This window comes from Notothenia rossii, assembly GCF_949606895.1.
Source record: "Notothenia rossii genome assembly, chromosome: 2".
Classification (NCBI taxonomy): Eukaryota; Metazoa; Chordata; class Actinopteri; order Perciformes; family Nototheniidae; genus Notothenia; species Notothenia rossii.
The window spans coordinates 3825872-3847960 of record NC_136904.1 but is presented as its reverse complement, the minus strand read 5'-3'; the positions used below and the strand labels follow the sequence as shown (position 1 = coordinate 3847960).

Here is a 22089-nt window from a genome sequence, read left to right as displayed (position 1 = left end):
GATAGATCATTCATATAGATATTAAAAAGGCATGGTGAGAGGAGCCCCCCCTGGCAGACTCCATTAACAACACCAAATGGTGCAGAGGCTGCCTTCCCCCATTTGATCCGCATGCTCTGGTTGGCATACCAATAAGCCAGGATCCTAATTATACTGTTAGGCACACCCCTTTGTCTCAATTTTAAAAACAGTTTATGATGGTTAACTCGTTCAAAAGCCTTAGAGGCATCAATAAAACCAATCAGAACAGTGGAATTCTGTCTTCTATATGTTTCTACCATTTCCTTCAAAGCATAGATGCATAGCTTAGTACCATGCTTAGCCATGAAGCCAAACTGGTTATCTGAGGTACATAAATAAGAACATAGTCTATCTAACAAAATTCTTTCCAGGACTTTGGATAACACACTGGCTAGAGCAATTGGTCTATAGTTATCCGAGCTCCCTACCTTGCCCGCTTTGTCCTTAATGACAGGGACCAAAGTAACAGTCAACATGGAGTCTGGCAACACACCAAGAGTCATGAGGCCGGTTAAACAAATGGCAAGAAGAACTGCAAACTTCGGGCTTGCCAGTTTAAGGTGCTCTGCAGTGATTCGGTCAGAGCCGCATGCTTTGTTATCAGCTAGCTGTGCAATTGCTCGATAAACCTCTTTAGCTGTGATTCCCACTGTGTCACTTTTCACAACATTACCAACTTTGTAGGGGTCACTTTTAACACAACTAAGTATAGTAGAGTAATGTTGCCTCCACAACTCAGCTATGTTATCGGCTCCAGATACTCCCTCTATGGTACATGGTAACGATGTACTGGCCTTGTTCAGAGCTCTCATGTGTTGATAACTGAGACTCTCGGCCTCCGTAGTGCGAAGCAAAGATCAAAGATTGTCTCTGCTGAGTGCTGACAGGATTTTATATGAATTAATCTGTTTTTTACCGATGCAAAGACGCTACAATCGATGCATCGCGAGTTCAACCCAAACTGTAGCCGATGTGCACTCTTTCAGCCGTTGCACTCGCATCTTGAACGTTTATGCCGGTTCACCGATGCGAATCAGTGAATCTTAACATCTCTAATGTCCACGCTAGAGATACTGTCTATAAAACACTGTATCAGCAAAGGACTGGTTACTCAATTGTATTACAAAATGGTTGCAAACCATAAAGACAACTCAGAAAGTAAAAGACAGGCGTGGATAAAAGACGAATTGGAGGATATTTCAGAGGATGATTGGGGTCAAATGTATTCAAAGGCACAAACACAAACTATTAATACACGTGTTAGATTAATACAATATAATTGGATAATGAGAACATACATCACCCTGTGATGTTTAACAAGTTTAACCCTAACATTCCTGATCTATGTTATAAATGCAAGAACCATCAAGGTACCCTGTATAATTGCTTGTGGGATTGTGTAGAGGTTAAAAGATTTTGGACTTCGGTGACAAGATATATTTCCCAAATAACCTTGACGCCAAGACCTTTAAGCCCTAAACTTTGTATTTTAAGCATTTATCCAGAAAACTGTTCGCTATCGGTTAGGGAAAGAAAAATGGTCAACCTATGCCTTCTACAAGCCAAGCGCTCAATTGCTTTGTGTTGGAAAAATGTTGGTTGCCCTCCCTGGGCCACAGGTTAAACACGGGGTTTCCCCACACATAGACTTTACTTGGGCGGGCCGCACGGTTACATTAACAGCCGCCAAAGTATATTTCGCGACCCATTCCTTTTTTTCTTTTTTTTATCCATCCGTGAACACGACGCCATCTGCGATCGATTAACTAGTGGACATTGATCCCTCGCTCTAAGCCTCCTGTACCCAGGCCCGGACTGGCCATCGGGAGGACCGGGGGGTTTCCCGATGGCCTGGCCCGTTAAGTAGAGGATTTTGAACGCAACACTGCGCAAATGTGGGTCTGCCTCACACAGGGTGACTGGCTGTCTACATGATGTGGCCTGCCGACATGGCCACTGTCATACAGATCATAAATCAAAGCCCTTGATCGGTCTCTGTGTGTCAATCAAACTCGGGATAACTACAGCTCAGGTGAGGTTAAGGACACTCCGAGTGTTTAGATAGTTAACTTAGACCCCATTTACACGGGAACGTTTGCGTTTACCCACCGTATGCGTTTTCAAAAAGGTCTTCCGTTCACACGCATTCGATTCATTTAACGTGTCCGTTCACACGAGACCGCTGGAAAAGCTGTAGTACATATGCCGGGACTGTAAGTGGCGCTGCTGCCGCCACAAAATACACCAAAAGCAGCGAAGAAGACCCCGGGGCATGGTTGCCATGGTTGCCCTTCTGTTTATTCTCCGCGGTGGATGGCGTGTAACATGTCGGTTAAAGTTTAAATCTTCCGGACAAAATTTGAAAAGTGCCGGTCAGAGGTCTTCTTTGTTATTTATTGAGCTTTAAAACAAATTGATAACGACTCTATATAATAATATAAGAATAATAATCGGAGCCTCTCTTTTCCTCCCCCTCTTCTGAGAGCCGAGCAGCTGATTTCTGAGCAGGAGACGTGGGGAGAGGGAGGCGGGGCTATTTCATCGTTATCAGAAAATGATCGTATAGAGGAGTACAGACGGATCCGTTTGACCCCCCACAGCGTTTTGTTTGCAAATCTATCCACCTTGGGACCCGTTATCATTTGCGGGGTCCGTTTCTATTGTTTTGTTACGGCCTCGTGTATACGAAAGGGCTATACGCAAGAGAAACTATGCGGATACAACCCGTTTCCTCGTGTAAACGGTCTAAACGGTCTTAGTCTAGGTTCTCAGTGGGTCTCAAACAGTTTGGTCCCCATTTATGTAAACACATATTTCCATTTGAGGGGGTAGTGATTAGTAAAATATGTTAACTAGGTGAAAAAAGGTAAGATACACTTTTAAAACTTGTTGAGTGCTAAAAATAGTCTTTGCTAAAGAGGAGCAGGAGGGAGAGGAGGGAGACAGGAGAGGCTGGTTCAGGAGCCCAGACACACTCACAACTATAAATGAACCAAAAATAAATAAATTAACAAGTTTCAGTGGATATGATATGTTATTGGTTATGGCCATGATTTTATGATTATTGAAATGTATACAGTTCTGTTTCATATAGGTGTTCCCATAGATCTAGTGTCTTTATTTTCTCCTTAAAGTGCACCAGATTGATGCATTTAACTCCAACATTTAAAAAAGAAATCTTACTGGGGGAGCATGCCCCCGGACACCCTTAGAGGATTTGAGGTCCACCCCCACTTAAAATCACGTGGATAGGTTCGTAAGTACATTTACAATTATTTTTTAAATAGTAACCCATGTCCATATGTTTATTTGTGGGTAGTAGTACTCAATCAGTGGCGGCCTGCCCATAGAGGCGCCGCCCCCCCCTCTTCCCACATGTTTGATTGTCATTAAAAATAAAGAATAAAAAAATATATATATTTCTAAAAGAATATATATATATATTTTTTTTTAAAGAACAAGGTAAATATTATATAGTTGGTCATTTTGGTCATTAAAACCACACACACACACACACACACACACACACACACACACACACACACACACACACACACACACACACACACACACACACACACACACACACACACACACACACACACACACACACACACACACACACACACACACACACACACACACACACACACACACACACACACACACACACACACAGTTCGTATTTAGTCTCCTCATTTTAAATGGGAATTAAATCATTTGTCTTCCCAAAGCACCAGTGTTCTGCAGTTTGTGTGGGCCTACTGTACTGTTGCACAGGAAGATTCATAGCTAACCACACTGAAGATTATGGATTATCTTATATTTATCACTATGGGCAGCAACGCTGTACATATTGATAAATAAATCCAGCAAAATGGCACAAAAAAATACTGGTAGTGGCCTGAACGGGTGTATAATTTCTGGCCTGACTTAATGTCTTGGTCCGGCCCTGGCTGTACCTGTTCACTCTGCCATCGCGTGAAGGATCTGCTAACAAGCGACCAACAGAAAGGTTAATGTTAATGTTGTTGCACGTCACAAAGGCATGTCACCACTTTTTTCCTTCCGGCAACAATCTTGATTCTGATTGGCCAGAAGACTCGAAAAAACATCAGCAAAGACGTTTTATCGAGAAGATGAACACTACGTGACAGAAGTTTTCAAACCCGTTTATGGTCTCCGGTACTTCCATTCCAACGGCTACTGCATGCATAGCGTTAGAAAATAACAAATAAAAGTTGTTTTTTTTCACTCACACAAACGCGACCCACTCAAAACGGGTCCCACCAGTTGAGAACCACTGTTCAAACCATATTGTGCATTAATATTGTATTTGAACAGGTTGTGATCTTTCATTTGGGGATAACAGTGTTAGGAATATATTGTGATGAAGTGCACACTGACCTGAGCTCCAGGGGTATTTTTGTCCTCCTCCATGCTGCTCTCAGTGCTCCTTCTCCGGCTGTGTCTCTGAAATAATCAACACAACTACAGCTGACACAAAACAAGACAACTCAATACAACCGACAGACACAACAAAACAAATCTACAGCTACGTCTTAGGTTAATAGCAGAGGCGAGAAGTAACTAAGTGCATTTACTCAAGTACTGTACTTAAGTAGTATTTAGAGGTACTTGTACTTTAATATTGAAAAGGAATCTATCTTTGATACAACCAACGTTAATATCTAGGTCATCTGCGATACTGAGCTCAGATGCTGATAAGGCTCCGGAAAACGGCCGTCCTACCTTTAGGACCAGTGGCGACTGGCACAGCCCCACCTAGTGTCAGCAGAAAGTATTAAAAATAATGATTACAAAAAAATGCAAAAAGGGTTAGATCTTAATTTTAAGATCATATTTAATCATCTGATTTGTCTGTACATTGCTGTTTTAGTCTGTGTTCTTCTAATTCGTGTCTACAGTGTGTGCCTATTGAGCTGTTTAGAGCCATGTGGGACAAAACCCGATCATGCCGCTCCCTCTCACTAAATGAATGGTGACTGTAAAAACGGCACTGCGCATGCTCACAGTATTTTCCTATTTAATGTGTGTGGCAAAAAAATAGAGACCATAGTGACACTGAGCTGCCTTCCCCACCATACGTCGTCTCACATAATTCATTGCTGATTGGCTGAAAGTACGTGTGCCGCGAAAAGTGTGGTGTGTGAAGAGGAGACGAGAGAGGCAATGAGATTTCTCCATAGGATTTTAGAAAATAGCTCGAAATAAGATCTGTGGGAAACGTACCTGTTAGATAAATGCACGTTTTGTTCAGCCGGATAATATCCACATGTCTACCCTACTTTTATCTCATCATGAATCATAAATCTATCGATTAGATTTATGATTCAACTTTTGAAACTACAAGAACATAAGGAGGACTTTTACAAAAAAGTAAAAGAGATTTTTGTCCAGAAGAATAAGCAAATGGAATTCAACTTCAAGTCAAGGTAAGACCGCAATTTTATTGAAAATGGGATCCTACTTAGAGAGAACAATTCAATATGTAAATGATCAAATCCATTTTTTTGGGTATCCTTTTGTTGAACTGTCTGTTTAAAATTAATCGAAGCATCAGACTAAAAAAGCTTTTGAAAATAATATTATGTTTTGATTTAGGTCAAAATATAATATTTGTAAACCTGAAGAGTCAGTGCCTCACCAGCCATGAACCTCACTGTGCGTCACTGCAGAAGCTTATATATAGACATCTAAGTTTTTTGTGCCCCACCACTTTTGTACGTATAAAAACACCACTGTTTAGGACTAACCCCAGAATCTAAACGCAAGATCAACGTAATCTGCTTAGGGGGGCAGCTAACAGCGTGGCCTCTTAACACCAGCTGCCCGTCGGCACTAAAGCGTCAGATGTCCGACCGCGAGGATAGCAAAACGGAGTGTGTAGTGCAGTAGGTGTTGGTGGGCTGGTAAGACCCCAGAGCAGTATCTAAACTGCCCTTGGAAGAGAAACCCTGTGTGGTTGGGAGACTCCCTGCTAATTAGGGCCGCTTCAGTACCCACAATCCCTAACCCCTCTTTTAACCAGCTATGCCAATTAAAACAATTCAAATTGAATATAAAACATAGCCAGAGTCAAACACTGATATCCCAGCAGTGATATTACCACATCAGCAGAGCACATGTCATATTTCAGCATTAACCAAAACCTCATCAACCACAGTAACCAATATGAAACTACAGTTTAACCTTAGCAGGGTTTCTATTTCCCTTAAACAATTTCAAATCCAAATTATCATCTACTGTCAGCCTTTTCAAAGGAAAGGTGCTCTAAGACCAAGCAGATACCTTCAGAGACCACCAGAGAGACCAGGAATAGGGTCGAAATGTACAAACCGGTTTTATTAGGTTTAGGTTTTATTAGTTCCCCCGTTTCTCTTCACTCATCATCTTTCATAGCCTCTTCCCTCCTCCCTCTCTGCATCAGGTGGTTTCCCCTTTTCTATCTTTGAGTGAGAAGGAGGTCAAATAGGTTGAATTCTTACTCAATGAATCAATTACAAATTTAAAGTTACAATTTAAAAAATGAAGACTATAGTAATGATATGCAATTTTAACAAAAGGGAATATGAACATTTTCATGAAAGCAAAACACATTTTCAATGTCATGTTTATAATTGAAATGTATTTTAACTTCAATTTAAAATATGCAAATGTAATTTATTAACAGAAGCAAACTCAATAAAACTGTCTCTATTGTCTCTAATATTTGTTGCTCCTGGATGTTGGCCCTAAAATCATCAAGTCTGTACACAGTTCACTCTCATCCTGTGTGCATTGTTGTCCTCAGTCGTTGTAACCGTTGTCAAGGTGTCAAAAACCACAACGCCTTCCTAGAATTGTGGTTGGAACTTTTATGCTTTGCTTGTACCTTCTAACATGCATAATGTGCATAGGTCAAGAGTTCAAGATGTTCTGTTTAGCTTCACATGTCTGACAAGACTCGAGACATACATCCTTTCCATCAAACCAAATTATAGCCAATTTAGCATTTCAATGGTAAGCTTAATAGAGGTAGGTGAGGTAAAAGTGAGGTCTGTCGCGGCCACTTGAACAGCAGGTCTGTCAACACTATTTCCATTTAATGCTACTTTGTACTTTTACTCCACTACATGTATTGAATACCTTTAGTTACTTTACAGATTTGGATCAATGATGTGAAATATAATCAACTCTTAAATCAGACTTTAGTTCCACCTGGAGTAAATTCACTAGCTTCCCTGCAGCATACAAAGTCATTAAAACTAGACACTCACACAAAAAAACCACACACGCACACCCTCTTCGTCCTGGTTCTTCAGTCTTTCTTCTCCTTGATAAAACACAGCCGTTAAACACGCTAATCTCCGTTTAATGCCTTTACTTAAATTTACCGATTAGCAACGTGGTATAAAAAGCAACAAACAAAAAACGGGAGGCAACAAAAACACGGTGTAACGGATAAATCACCCTCCAAGGATAAACTAAGTATTTGTATGTGTCTTAAGTCTCTTAAACACATTACATTCGGTATAAAATCTGCGTCAACGTCTGTTAGCAACGTCTAGCTGCTTCTGCTTCTTCTTCTTCTCTTGCTTTTGGCGGATTGCAAAAAACGTAAAAGGTGGATACCGCCACCTACTGTACATGAGTATGAATCATCACATCATTCCAACTCTTTAACCTATGTTCTAATCAAAATTAAATTAAATAAATAAACCATTTAATAAATAAAACAAAAAACAAATCTATTTTCTTTCCTGAACTAATATTAAATAATTTTTCCTACCCCAGTTTCACTCAAGAATTTAAACAGTGCCTTTCTGGTAGCTCTTACTCCCTCTCATTTTGTTCCCAAAACACCAACCACACTCCACTCCCTCTCTGCCTCTAAGACTTTAGCCTTTAGTTGTTCTCTTTCCGCTTTATAGATGTCACAATGTAACAAGATATGTTCTACATCTTCTTTTACTGCACAGTTCCCACACTTGTTACTGTCACTTTTCCCCATGATATACAGCGTACTGTTCAAAGCCGTGTGATTTATTCTGAGTCTAGCCATCATGATTTCCTCCCTTCTGTTTCTTTCTTTATGAATATTAATTGTAATTGTATTTTGTACTTTGTGATAGTCCTTGCCTTTCTGGTCTTTCTCCCACCTTTTCTGCCAGATCTCCATCCCTTTCTTCTTAATGACTGCTTGTCCTTCTCCTTTACCAAGTTGAACTGGTAATGTTATTTGCTTTTGTAGTGCACTTTTTATTAATCTATCAGCACACTCGTTCCCTTTCACCCCCTCATGTGCAGGCACCCAGTAGAACTGTAGATCCATGCCGCTTCTGTGCAGTCTTAACAGGCTATGATTCAGTTCTATGGGAATGTCTTCTCTAGTAGTTGTTGTTGATTGTATGCTTTGTAATATGGACAATGAATCTGTACATATAACCACCCTATCTGGTCTGACCTCTTCAACCCACTGTAATCCTATTATTACAGCAAGCATTTCTGCTGTATACACTGATAATTGATCAGATGCTCTTTTTAAAATAGATATTTTAAAGTCTGGGATGTATATGCCAACTCCAACATACTCTTCCTTGTTCTTAGAACCATCTGTATAAATTTGTAGGTAATTGTAGTACTTTTTGTTCAGATACATACTTGTTTTAATTCCCACTTCATTTATTTGCCACTCTTTTTTCCTTTCTGCAATACTCATATCTATTTTAGCTTCTGGGAACAGCCATGGGGGAACACTGCTAAATGGGGTTGCTTTGGCAAACGTGATATTCTCCACTCCATATGTCCTCGTTCTCTCCTTACTTGTCCAGCCAAACCCAGGTCCCTGGAATTTTGCATATTCCCAGCAATCCTGTAATATTCTGTTTGAAATATTTTCTTCTCCACTTCCTTGTAGCCTGACCCAGTATGATAGAGAAAGTCTCTCTCTTGTGATCTCCAGAGGTGTCTCTCCTGCTTCTATCAGAACTGCATTGATAGGGGATGACTTTATCGCTCCAATACACAGCCGCAATGCTTTATATTGTATTCTATCTATTTTTAAAAGCAATGTTTTTGCTGCTGCTCCATACACTATACAATCATAGTCTATTGTGGACCTCATAATTGATCTGTAAATGTCTATTAATGATTGTTTATCTGCACACCAGTTGCATCCAGCTACAGCTCGCAATACATGTAATACTTTTTTGCATTTTGTTTCCACTTGATTAATATGCATTTTCCATGTATATTTGCTATCAAACCAAAGTCCTAGGTATTTGAACTCATTCACATTTGTCATTGGACGATCATATAGTGTTAGCTGTTGGCCATCAATCTTGCGTTTGTTTGTAAATACCATGTAGCATTACTTGCTTTCTGACCTTTTGAATACCCAGTTATATGACCACCTCTCCACTTTTTTAATCGCTCTCTCTTCTCTATCTCTACTCTTGATCTCCCTCTCTCTCTTCTCTTGATCGACCTCTCTGTCTTCTCTTGATCGCCCTCTCTCTCTTCTCTTGATCCTTCATCATCATCGGTCTGTGTGAGAGAGAGAGAGTGTGTGTGTGTGTGTGTGTGTGTGTGTGTGTGTGTGTGTGTGTGTGTGTGTGTGTGTGTGTGTGTGTGTGTGTGTGTGTGTGTGTGTGTGTGTGTGTGTTGATGTGGTGGACAGACAGGTCTCAGTTGGTTTGGTTTCCTCCGCTTAATTTTTAATAATTGTGAATAAAACTTTTATCCCGTCATTTCATTTCCCCATTGTAGCGACCACTCTCTAGTGTTATATTATTAGGAGAGTGTAGCCTACCACCCAAGGTTCTGTGGGTGAATTATGTAAACCCACCACAAGAGTATATAACTGTATATGTGTGTGTGTATATGTCGGCATTTGTAGCCTGTTATTGTCTCATTATACCAAACTGTGAATGACTTCAAGTACATATATGAGTTGTCATGAACACAGTTCTGTCCATCTGTCCTGAGTGTTGCTGTATCATCATTAATAGACGTCGCTTTAAAATGACGATCAGGGGAGAGGATTTCTAATTTCTCTAAACGCCTGCTCCTTCCACTCCTCTCTCCTGTTTTACTCAAGTACAAGATCGGAGTACTTCTACTCTTACTAAAGTACACTATCTGAGTACTTCTACTTTTACTCAAGTACAATATCTGAGTACTTCTACTTTTACTCAAGTACAAGATCTGAGTACTTCTTCTTAAATTACTCAAGTACAAGATCTGAGTACTTCTACTTTTACTCAAGTACAAGATCTGAGTACTTCTCCAACCTCTAATATTTAAAGTGCATTCCTCCTGACTGGTGGTTGAGATCTTGCAGTACCGCAGTCCCGCCGCTAGATGGCAGCAACATATTTCCTGAGTCTTTTTAAAGTCAGCGGATCTGCTGCGGTTCCGCCTTCACCAGAACAGTCACAATGTAAACAAACTCTTCTTCCAGAGGATCATCAACTCCTGGTGTGAGTCGGCTGTTTTTAAATGTGATTTAAAACATGCTTCAGTTGTATTTGATGCTAACGGTTGACTGCTACTTGCTAACTGTACATTACCAGCATAGCTTGTGCTACATTAGCAAGAATTAGCTCCTAAACTGAAGGTAAATCCAGTTTAATTAACCGGTGTTTTACAGACTTGTTTATTAGGAGGATCAATCATGTCAGGAAACGATTTACGTCATTTGAAGAGCCTGTTTTTAATCCCTGGTGTATCGGGGATATGTAACTCAAGTACTGTACTTAAATACAGTTTTGAGTTACTTGTACTTTAGAATCCGACTCACGATATCGTCCCACATATGTACATTGTTACAGTAAGAGAAGAGCCAAAGATAGCTTCATGTTAATTAAGAAGATTGCATTACTTAAAGATAAATTATAGAAATTACACATTTTAGAATATACACATCTAGTACCAGGAACAATTTTGAGATAGCAGCCAGCTGAAAGTATTCAGAGGTGAATGGTGTACTTTTACTCCACTGCATGTATGTAATACCTTCAGTTACTTCACAGATGTGGATGAATGATGTGAAATATAATCAAGTGTTAAATAAGACTTTAGTTCCACCTGGAGTAAATCCACCAGCTACCCTGCAGTATACAAAGTCATTCAGACTAGCTGCACCTTTACCAGCTTTGAGAACACTTTCATGATCAATCATTATAAAACATATCATATCTATTATTCTGAAATGGACCAATCTGCACAATGACTACTTTTACTGTCGCTACTTTCCCTATATTTTGATGATAATACTTTTCTACTTTTACTTACATTAACATTTTGAATGCAGGACTTTTACTGTAACAGAGTATTCCTACACTTTGGTACTTCTACTTTTACTCAAGTACAAGATCTGAGTACTTCTACTTTTACTCAAGTACAAGATCTGAGTACTTCTGATTTTACTCAAGTACAAGATCTGAGTACTTCTACTTTTACTCAAGTACAAGATCTGAGTACTTCTACTTTTACTCAAGTACAAGATCTGAGTACTTCTACTTTTACTCAAGTTAAATATCTGAGTACTTCTACTTTTACTCAAGTTAAATATTTGAGTACTTCTCCCACCTGTGGTAAAGAAACGATACCCAGTGAACTTTGAAATCCTGCTGTTAGTGAACTCTGTAAATGATTGGTCAAATATATAACTTATTAGTCTGTTTAATGTGGATTGGTTCAGATAGACAGTCCACGCATATATTTCATAATGCATAAAAACATGTACTACACTACTGTTTACATCTCTTTATATATAATATATATATATAATATTATGAATTTATTATTTAAGCATATATATATATATATATACAAATACATAGTGCATTTCTGATTTCATGGTTTATACTTTCTACCACACATTCATATTACTTTATTTTATATTTAATTACATTTAATATTTCTTTATACTCTATTTACTAAAAATACACATTGATTGATATACATGATGATACACTTACCTTTTGATCTTTTAAACACTACTACTTGTTTGTACTTGTTGTCCACCTGCCTCTGTATTTTTGTAAATGGTCATTTCTGTAATATCATCTTTATCTTTAATATTTTATGCCTGCCTCTTAATTAATATTAGGTATGTTTGGCTCTTTGGCTATAACAATGTAAATGTCCCCTATGTGGGAAGAATTAAGGTATTCTGATTTATTTAGGCCTTTTATATTTAAGGTTTATATTTAAACTGTTTTAACGACTTCTTTCAAATGTTGTGTTCATTTACTGATTTTCTCTTTTATTATGTATTCACATTTAATGAGCCTCAGATTTAAGCTTTTTATTGTCATTCTGTTCATATGATCATGAAGGACTTACAAGAGCCACTCCAGATCTTGCACTATTTCTATTTTATTTCTATTTACTTGCACATCTCAAACATTCTCTTGCACTATTGTATCTGTTTTATTTGTTCTATGTCCTTTATATATTCATGTTGCTCTGTTGGAGGAGCCTGGGACTTCAGTTTTCCATTGACATATCTGACATATGACGATATGTCTTTATTAGGATCCCCATTAGCACTAGCGTGAGCATTGGCTATTCTTCCTGGGGTCCTCACACACACAACACATAAACATGCATACAACAAAATTAAAACAAAACAAAACAGCTCGTCATTTCATGCAATCTGCAGTGCTGTATGAAATGAAAACTTAAATGGTCGTCCAATTTTTGCCTTCCTAAGGCCAATCAAAAGAAAATACAAATAAGTGTACATAATAATATCTACATACATACCCACGGGCACAGTTCAATGTTACGTTACTTTACAATAAAGCCTTGAATCTTGATCTTGAATGTTGAATCAAAGATTATCATCACTCATTAGCAGGTTAGGGTGAACAACAGGTTGCAGGGCTCCACATTATAAATGGCCCGCTGGCCCGGAAGCACTATTTAGACACCCCAGGCCAGCATAACGTACTTTCCATTTGCACGCTCGGGCCACTAAAAATATTTCCCGTGGTATTGGTATTTTGACAAGCAATTTTGTTAAATTGTTTAGTTTATTAATGCTACAACATAGCGTTTCGTGAGGAGGTTGTCGTTATTGGGTGAAAAGCAAACAGCTGTTTTTGCAGGCTCCCGTTCTCGTTCACTACAGACTTTCTCGCCACCTAACCATTCGCCAAAATGATTCTAAACCAGCGGTAACTGGCCAAGCGCCTGGCAAAAAACAATCTTTAAATAAAAGAACGTCACTGGTGGATTTAAAGGAGAGTGACAGGGAGTATGAGAAGAAGAGCGAGAGAACGTTTCAGCCACACTGGCTTGATAGATGGAGTTGGCTTCAATATGACGATATAAACAAGGTCTTTTGTCGGCTCTGTACATCAATGCCGACCTATTCTGACAAGTAAGTGAAGAGTAGAACAAATATAAAGGTATTGGCTATAGGGAAATGTCCCAGCAGTTTAAGATAATGAAGGTTCTAATCTATTACATAGCCATTACATTTCTAACTCCTGATAATGACAGGAAGGCAGAAGGCGCATTATACAAATAATAATACTCATAGCAGAAATGTCACCCTCCTTTTTTTCTTTAACAATCACCACAATATAATAATTTTAATAAACCAAATATGAACAATTGAGGAAAAGGAGGAAGAACTGATGATTAAAATGTTGTAGTACAAGTAATAATGTAGTTAGTGCATAAATTACTATTGCAACCATGTGTTAATTTTTTTCCGGTTGCGTGAAGTGCGGCTGCTCCGTCCGTCTTTTGTTTTGTTTTTGTTTGTTTTTGGGCTAATTATTGTCCAACGTTATTTGTCTGTATGACACATCATTTTTGAGAGACCATGCTTTTGATCCTGTGGATTACTTTTGCTTTCTGCGGACCATGTCTGGCCATACAACTTTTCAAAACACACCTGAGCCACAACACGAAAAGGTACGGCGAGGAGCCCCGGCCTCTACGCTGCTACAGCCGCGAGGCTATGCTGGAGCTACAATGCGATCGGCCTCCTACGAATACACCAAGCCACCTGTGTTTTTCGTTATTGGATGACATCCCTCGGGAGCCGCTTAGACACATCAGGAAAAAGAGACGAGGAAGGAGTGGAGGCGTTGGGAATTGCCTACGGTGGAGATTCAGCCGGCCACCATTTCCATCCATCATTCTCACAAACCTGCGCTCATTGAGCAACAAAGTGGACACACTAAGGACATACACAAGGTACTGTCATGAATTTCGTGAGGCCTCTTTACTATGTTTCACGGAAAGTTGGCTACAATCTACGATAACTGAATGCCTCTTTGAAGTACCCGGATTCACCCTTGTTCGATCAGACAGGGATGCGAACTCGTAGAAAACCAGAGGAGGCGGTATTTGTGTGTATATTAATGATCTGTGGTGCCGATCATACTCGGTAAAATGTAAAACCTGTGATCCCAACGTTGAAATTCTCGGCATGACGTTAAGACCCCTTTTATCTGCCTAGAGAGTTCGGGTGTATTTTACTGTTTGTTGTTTACGTGCCTCCCAGCGTCAGAGCGTCACTGTCGGCCGGCTCCATCGCTGACTGTGTTCACGAGCTGCAACTCAGCCACCCCGATGCACCGGCAATAGTGCTCGGGGACATGAACCAATGTCGCCTAGAGACGGTGTTACCTGGGTTCCAACAGTATGTTAAGGATCACACCAGAAAAGACAATATCCTGGACAGATGTTTCGTAATGTTAAAGGAGCCTATGTGACTAAATGTAGACCACCAATACTGAACTCTGATCATAATGTTGTGAATATGATACCAGTGTATAAGACCAAACTGAAGAGAAGTAAACCGGAAAAGAAAGTAATAAGGACATGGACAAATGAAAGTAGGGAACAGTTGAAAGCCTGTTTTGATTGGACAGATTGGGACATTTTTCAGGAAGGTTCACTAGATGAAATAACTACTGTTACCAATGACTATATCAACTTCTGTGTAGAACTAGTTGTTCCCACTAAAGAAATACAAATCTTTCCAAATAATAAATCTTATGTGACTAAGGACATTAAAACCGTTATAAATACCAGGAAAATAGCTTTCAAAAACAAAGACTATGGAGCACTTAAACAGACAGAGAAAGAACTGAAAGTCAAATTGAGGGAATCAAAACTGGCACACAGAGAGCTTTTGGAAAATGCTTTTAAAGCCAAAAACCCCCAAAAGGTATGGGACACCCTGAAAACCATGACAGGAATGTCATCCTCAGCTAAACCTATTGTGACGAACAATGAATTTTGTTTTGCTAACGAACTAAACACGTTCTTTACCCGTTTTGAGTCACTGGATAATTCTGCAAAGTGCACTGAAATGCTCGAAACCATAATACCTGCTTCCTCTGACAAAATGACCATCAGTGTCGAAGAGGTCAGAAAAACATTTCAGTGCACCAACACCAAGAAAGCGGCTGGGCCAGATGGGTGCAGCGGTTTTCTGCTGAAGAACTTTGCTACTGAGCTGGCTCCAGTGTGGCAACCCATCTTTCAGGCTTCTATTGACACGCACACCATCCCTCTGTCATGGAAAACTTCACACATCAAACCGCTGCCCAAAATTCCGTGCCCAAAAGAACATAAGGACTACAGACCAGTAGCCCTCACCTCAGTGATTATGAAATCACTATGAATTCTACTCCGATTTCTTATCAGTACAACACGAGACAAACTGGATCCATACCAATTTGCCTATAAACAAGGGTGCGGCACGGAAGATGCTGTGGCCACTCTGGTTCACATCATCACTAAAAATTTAGATAAACGCAACACCTATGCAAGAGCCCTCTTCCTAGACTTCTCATCAGCATTCAACACAATACAAGCAGACATCTTGGTGTCAAAAATGGCCAAAATGGAAGCAAATCCATACCTGATTTACTGGTATGCTGCTTGCCTCACTAGTAGAGAGCAACTTGTGAAGGTTAACAAAGCCCTGTCATCTGCCATCACAACCAATGTAGGGGCCCCCCAGGGCTGCAGGAGTTCAGCTGTGCTCTTTACTCTCTACACTGATGATTGTCTTACCAACACAAAAAAAAAAGTCATCATTAAGTACTCTGATGATACTGCAGTAATATCTCTGCTCAGTAACACAGACGACCCTGAGCTGCACCAACAGGCTGTAAATCAGGTGGTTGAGTGGACTGATAACAATGCTCTTGAGATCAATACCAAGAAAACTGAGGAAATCATTTTTGGCTCACCATCAGACTCCCATGAAGTCCCCATGGTCATCCATACAGATGAAATCAAGCAGGGAGTTTCATTTAAATACTTGGGTGTAATGATTGACTACCTGCTGTCATGGAAGGATCACATTGAATATCTGTGCAAAAGGACAAAACAAAGAATTTATTTTCTCTGCCGTCTTAGGTCTTTTGGCGTGAACAGAGAAATTCTTCTGTTGTTCTTTACATCTGTGATCTTGTCTATTCTGCAGTACTGCAATACTACCTGGTACAAATGTTTGTCAGCAGCTTTAAAATCAAAACTGCTCCACCTGTTAAAAATCTGCTCAAAGATTGTTGGTCAACCCTGTCAGAGACTCTATGACTCAGCCTATCATAACAACCTAGTGAGGCTGTCCAACAACATCATCTCTGACCCAAACCATGTTCTGAACAGTGAATATGAACTGCTACCATCTAATCGGAGATACAGGGTCCCACCATTCAATAAAGTCAGACTGAAGCACTCCTTCGTGCATCAGTCAATCCTCACAGTAAACACAGAGCTGATCTCAGATCAGATGCACGCTGAAGGCTCTTTGAGCAGCTTTTCTCTCACTGATTGTGCTGTTATGTTAAATGTTTGTTGTTTGTGTTTCATGTATTGTGTCTGGATACTTGTCTGTTGATGTTGGACATGGAGCTGCTATGACGCAAGTCAAATTTCAGACTTGATCTGACCAATAAAGTATTATCGTATTGTATTATCGTATCGTATATCGTATCGTATATCGTATCGTATTCTTCATTATTAGAGTCGATTTTTTGGACGAATGCTCTGGGCTAGTGGTTACAATGGTGAGGCCAGTGATAATGAAAATCTACTGGCCCTTAATTTCTACCCCTGGGCTGTCATTTTGTATATAAATTGCATTTGTATCAACTTTACTCTACATTTCAGCGCGGACCTGATTGGATGTTTCCGTCGTCAGCATGGCTTCCAGTGCCGGCAGTTTTTCTCCTCCCAAACTGTCAGACTTCATCCTCACGGAGCGTCTCGGCAGCGGCACATATGCCACCGTCTACAAAGCCTACAGGAAGGTGAGTTGGTGGAAGAGTCGGAGGCATGGGCGACACTTTTTTCAGATACAAAATAAACTGTATTGCAAGCCACCCTTTTTACTTTTGTACACACGGCTAATCAAAGAAATAAAATAGAAAAATTGAAGTTAAAACTGCCGCTTGAGCACCATAAAGTGAGTCTGACGCAGGTTAATGAGATAAGATAAGATAAAATAGGATTATATATTTATCTCGAAGGAAATTGTTGTGCCAGAGTTACAAAAATACAATAAACGCAAAAATAGTGAGCGTCCAGGCAGAATATCCTTTCTTCCATTTATTGCATATTCCCACTAACATACAGAACAATGGTTCCACTGGTGCCTTTCCTGTGGTTCTCCTGTAGCGTTTTCTGTTCCCTGGTAAAAAATACCATATGCTCGTCTGGTGCACCGATCCCACCACCTGTCCCAAATATATAATAATCACCAGGTGCCCAAATTACCCTTCTAAATAAAAGCAGAAATAATTCACTTAAATAATTACACTCATTTATAGTACATTCACTAGACTTACTTCATGTTTTGTTGCAATGAAAGTGTATTTGTTGGTGTTGCAGGGCGACAGTCGGGAGGTGGTGGCGGTGAAGGTGGTTTCCAAGAAGTCGCTGAACAGAGTGTCTACAGAGAACCTGCTCACAGAGATAGAAATCCTCAAAACCATGAGACACCCTCACATTGTGCAGCTCAAAGACTTCCAGGTACACTTATTTATATATAGAAGCCATGATTATCAGAGATCTGTCGTACATTCTGTAAGCAATGGAGAGTCAGGACTCAGAGAGACACGAGGAGAGTTGGAGCTTTGATGTCAAACAATGATGTTTATTACAAGTCAACAGCCGGAGAATTCATATCACAAGTCACAGCAGCAAAAGGTTCTGACTGCACTGGTGGGTTGCCATGTAAATTCTGACCAGCTTATCTCTCGATAGACCTTTTAACTAGTTTACAGAGAGTCAAATCCACATATTGGGGATGGGCGTAAACATCTGCAGACACAAGAGATGTCTCTCACATCTGTGGAGCTTAGAAAGCCAGCATTCTCACAGTCGTAAAAACCCCCCTGTGCCCACCAGGTCAGGCCATAAAACCGCATTAACACATTCCTTACGGGACATTAGAAGCAGGGATGGTCGTAAATGTCAACACACAGAATATGGTTAAATATCTTAGGAGTAAGGAAGAATTATTCTTTGACACTTAGGAGTAAGACAGAAATATTCCCTTACACATTCTATACATTTTTTCACCGTCTATATTTTGGAGTTGGTCTATGTTCATGATATTGTTACTTATTATAGCTGGATCAATTATGGACTGCATTATTTGGGTCACGTTGGTATGGTTGGCATTCAGAGTGAATATAGTGTGTGTGTGTTTGAGGTGTGTGTGTGTGTGTGTGAGAGGTGTGTTTGACATGTGTGAGCTGTGTGTGTGAGGTGTGTGTGTGTGTGAGGAGTCTGAGACTGGAGACACACGAGGACGATAACGCAAATGAACCGAAATCGATATCAAAAAATTCTTCCGTCCACACACGCAATAGGCACCAGAAACGTGTCCGTTCACACAAGACCGCTCGAAAGCGCTGGAGACCCTGTAGTACATATGCCGGGCCTGTAAGTGGCGCTGTACTTCTGCCACAAAAGCAGCGAAGAAGACTTCCCGCGCATGGTTGCCATGGTTGCCCTTCTGTTTATTCTCCGCTGTGGATGCTCTGGCTCTTTTTCTCCCTCCCCTAGGCAAGCGTTTGCTCCTGCTGTAAATCTCTCCGGTAGTCCACCAGCAGATGAAAAACACCCACCTCTCTGCCTCTTCCAAAGGTCGAGGGGACCGTGCGGCAGAGTTTCAGTTTATTTTCGCCGGTCAGCATGTCCGTTAAAGTTTAAATCTTCCGGACAAAATTAGAATATAAAGTGAAACTCTGCCGCACGGTCCCCTCGACCCTTGGAAGCGGCGGAGTGCCGGTCAGAGGTCTTCTTTGTTATTTATTGAGCTTTAAAACAAATTGTTAACGACTCTATATAATAATATAAGAATAAAAACGGAGCCTCTCTTTTCCTCCCCCTCTTCTGAGAGCCCAGCAGCTGATCTCTGAGCAGGAGAGGTGGGAGGGTGCTTCATCGTTATCAGGAAATGATCGTATAGGCTTGAACATGGAGCCGTTTGCCCCCCCAGAGTGTTGCGGCCCCAGATCTACCCACCGTTATCGTTTTTTGCGTTTCCATGTCGGCCTCGTGTGGCCGAACTGTCTATATCAGGGATGGGCAAATGGCGGACCGGGGGCCCCACCTCCTCTTTTTGCGGCCCTCAGAATAATTTATAAACAACATAATTAATAAAAATGTTATTTTATTTTTTACTTGTAGTACTGATACCGTCCACTAGATTCCTAGTTAAGTCGCTAGCTGCGTACATGATTTTGTTCGGCAGCCAAATACCGCCAAATAATCTGTGACGCGTTTTTGTGTATTGTGTTTGTTTCCCGGGGAAACACTCACAAGAAACACCGGCTGTTATGCCTGCTGAGACGTTAAATTACCGCTTGTAGTTATGCCTTTACAAGTCTGTAAAGCGACCTTGGGTCTCATGAAAGGCGCTATATAAATCAACGCTATTATTATTATTATTATTATTATTATTATTAGTAAAGCACTAGTTATGCTAGTTAGACATTAGTTAAAAGTTGTATTTATCATCTGAATTTGGCGAAACAAGTTTAATATTCTAAAAACCAAGACTTTGTTTATTTGAAATCAGATTAAAACAAACTGTCACGGACCCTGCCGTGTTATCTATGATTACTATGCGCTTTTCATTCATAATTTCAGCGGGAGGGAGGGGGAGGAGCTCTGAGGAACAGCAGAGTGCGGGTTGACAGGTGTCTGTGTTGACATTCCCCTTATTGTGGACTAAGGGGAATGCAGAGACAGGCTACAAGTGTCTTAGGTTCAAGTTAGAAAACTAATGTCTGGGTAGTGTTCATGACTTCATGTTTATGTCATCTTAATGGTTAATTTTGATGCACACACATTTTCCGTGCTTTCCAATAGTTTAAAATAGTTTTATTCCACTGTTAAATAACCTGTTCAATACAAACATGCCACTTGTAAAAACAAAAAAAGATTTCTGTGAACTGATTATTGTTTTGTGAGCTTATTAGAGGATGCTCCCTGAAAGATTGCAAAATGTCAATGAAGATGTCAGACTTAGTATATTTGTTAATAATTACATGGAATTTATGTGTGTGTGTTCCAAGTGAATCTGCGGCCCCCTGGTGGCCAGTACATAAATTATGTGGCCCCCACCACCATCCAAGTTGCCCGTCCCTGGTCTATATGATAGAGAACTGTAGCGGATATGACCGTTACCGTCCTCGTGTGGCTGCAGCCTGAGTTGTGTAAGGTATGGGTGAGGTGTGTGTGAGTTGTGTTTGATGTGTGTGTGAGATGTGGGATTTTGTGATAGATAGATAATTATTTGTTTTTGTGTGTTATACTAAGTTGATCATTTTCATTAAAGTAAGATTTTGTTCAACACATCTTTGGATCTCAGCATATATTTTTGATAGCTCGTCTGAAAAGTCCATGCAGAACCTCTCAGAAACTCTGTTTGTTCCTGACCTTGCTACATTATATGTTTTAGATTTGATGTAGCTTCTACAAAACAAATGGGGGATGGGTTCGGGAACTATATAAATAAATCCACCATAAGAGCTAATTAACCTATACCCTGCACATTTAAACAATGATGTATCTATCTGTATCCATTAAAGCTATATGTGGATTTAGAATCGCCCTGCAGGACACATCACTCGGTATATGTGTATTTTCAAGAATAAATGAAAGTCTTTCTACATTTTAAATATGCTCCTGATGGTCTGAACTCTCGTCTGTGATCAGTGGGATGCTGAGAATATCTACCTGATCCTGGAGTGGTGTTCTGGTGGAGATCTGTCGTGCTTTATTCGAAGTCGCAGGATTTTACCTGAAACTGTGGTCCGGCGCTTCCTGCAGCAAATCGGTGAGTCAGCGGCTTCTCTGGGTATCAATTAGTTGTGGTGATTGACATTATTCACCCACGGACCTATGGGTTGGGGTATTGTTCCGCACAGACACTTGAGTTAGCCGGACTTCCTGTTTCCCCCGGTCTTGCTTCCCGGGCTTGAAGTGTTTACATATGTGTTTAGATGCTAAATAAAAGTCTAGCTTGTACCTTTGATACCCCGCCTCCGACTCCCGTCTCTCGGCACTACAGTAGTATTATATATTTTGGGGGATTTAGTAATAAACCATCAAATACGAACAATAAGTAAGGGATCATTTGCAGCGAGGCGGTCATTATGGGTAAAAGAACACAGGCTGATCAGAGAGCCTGACGCGAAGCCGAGGGATCTTGATCTGCATGTTTTGCCGTTTGATGTCTATGTCTGGACCGTTGCTTAAAAAGGAGGGTTTCTGCCCCGTTACTTTTCCTCTGTTTTCTGTTCCCAGTTCGAAAAGCAAACTGCATGCAGTTTGCAAATACAGTATATATATATGTATACAGTTAAATCGACCAGACTTCTTTCTGCAGATGTGAACGTCCTTAACAACGGTCAATAAGTCCTTGATAGCGGTCTGTACTACTGGATTAACAGCGTGTCACGTGTTCTGAATTGACCAATCAGAATCGAGTATTCAACTAAACCATGTAATAATACATTTTAATTTAGGGATTTTGACAGCTATCTGTCTTGTGTAAATTGT

The 22089-nt window shown here is 40.2% G+C and overlaps 2 protein-coding genes across 8 annotated transcripts in view; one reads left to right on the top strand and one right to left on the bottom strand.

Annotated features, from left to right (window-relative positions):
* Positions 1-7605, bottom strand: part of LOC307028544 (uncharacterized protein) — a 143189-nt gene extending 135584 nt beyond the window's left edge. For 2 of the 5 annotated variants that reach the window (XM_079663654.1, XM_079663657.1), the window contains exons 1-2: positions 7302-7605; positions 4429-4486 (exon numbers count right to left, since the gene is read on the bottom strand). In XM_079663654.1, the coding sequence (XP_079519780.1) occupies positions 4429-4461 (33 nt within the window). In that variant the 5' untranslated portion in view covers positions 4462-4486; positions 7302-7605. Of the gene's footprint in view, positions 1-4428; positions 4495-7301 lie in introns of all 5 variants that reach the window. The other 3 variants (XM_079663655.1, XM_079663658.1, XM_079663656.1) reach the window with 2 other exon arrangements.
* Positions 7606-10399: 2794 nt separating this feature from the next.
* The window catches only part of ulk3 (unc-51 like kinase 3), a 40914-nt gene continuing 29224 nt past the window's right edge, over positions 10400-22089 (top strand). Inside the window, exons 1-4 of one of the 3 annotated variants that reach the window (XM_079663474.1) lie at positions 10400-10503; positions 17182-17321; positions 17902-18042; positions 21244-21364. In XM_079663474.1, coding sequence (XP_079519600.1) covers positions 17214-17321; positions 17902-18042; positions 21244-21364 — 370 coding nt within the window. In that variant the 5' untranslated portion in view covers positions 10400-10503; positions 17182-17213. The other 2 variants (XM_079663475.1, XM_079663476.1) reach the window with 2 other exon arrangements.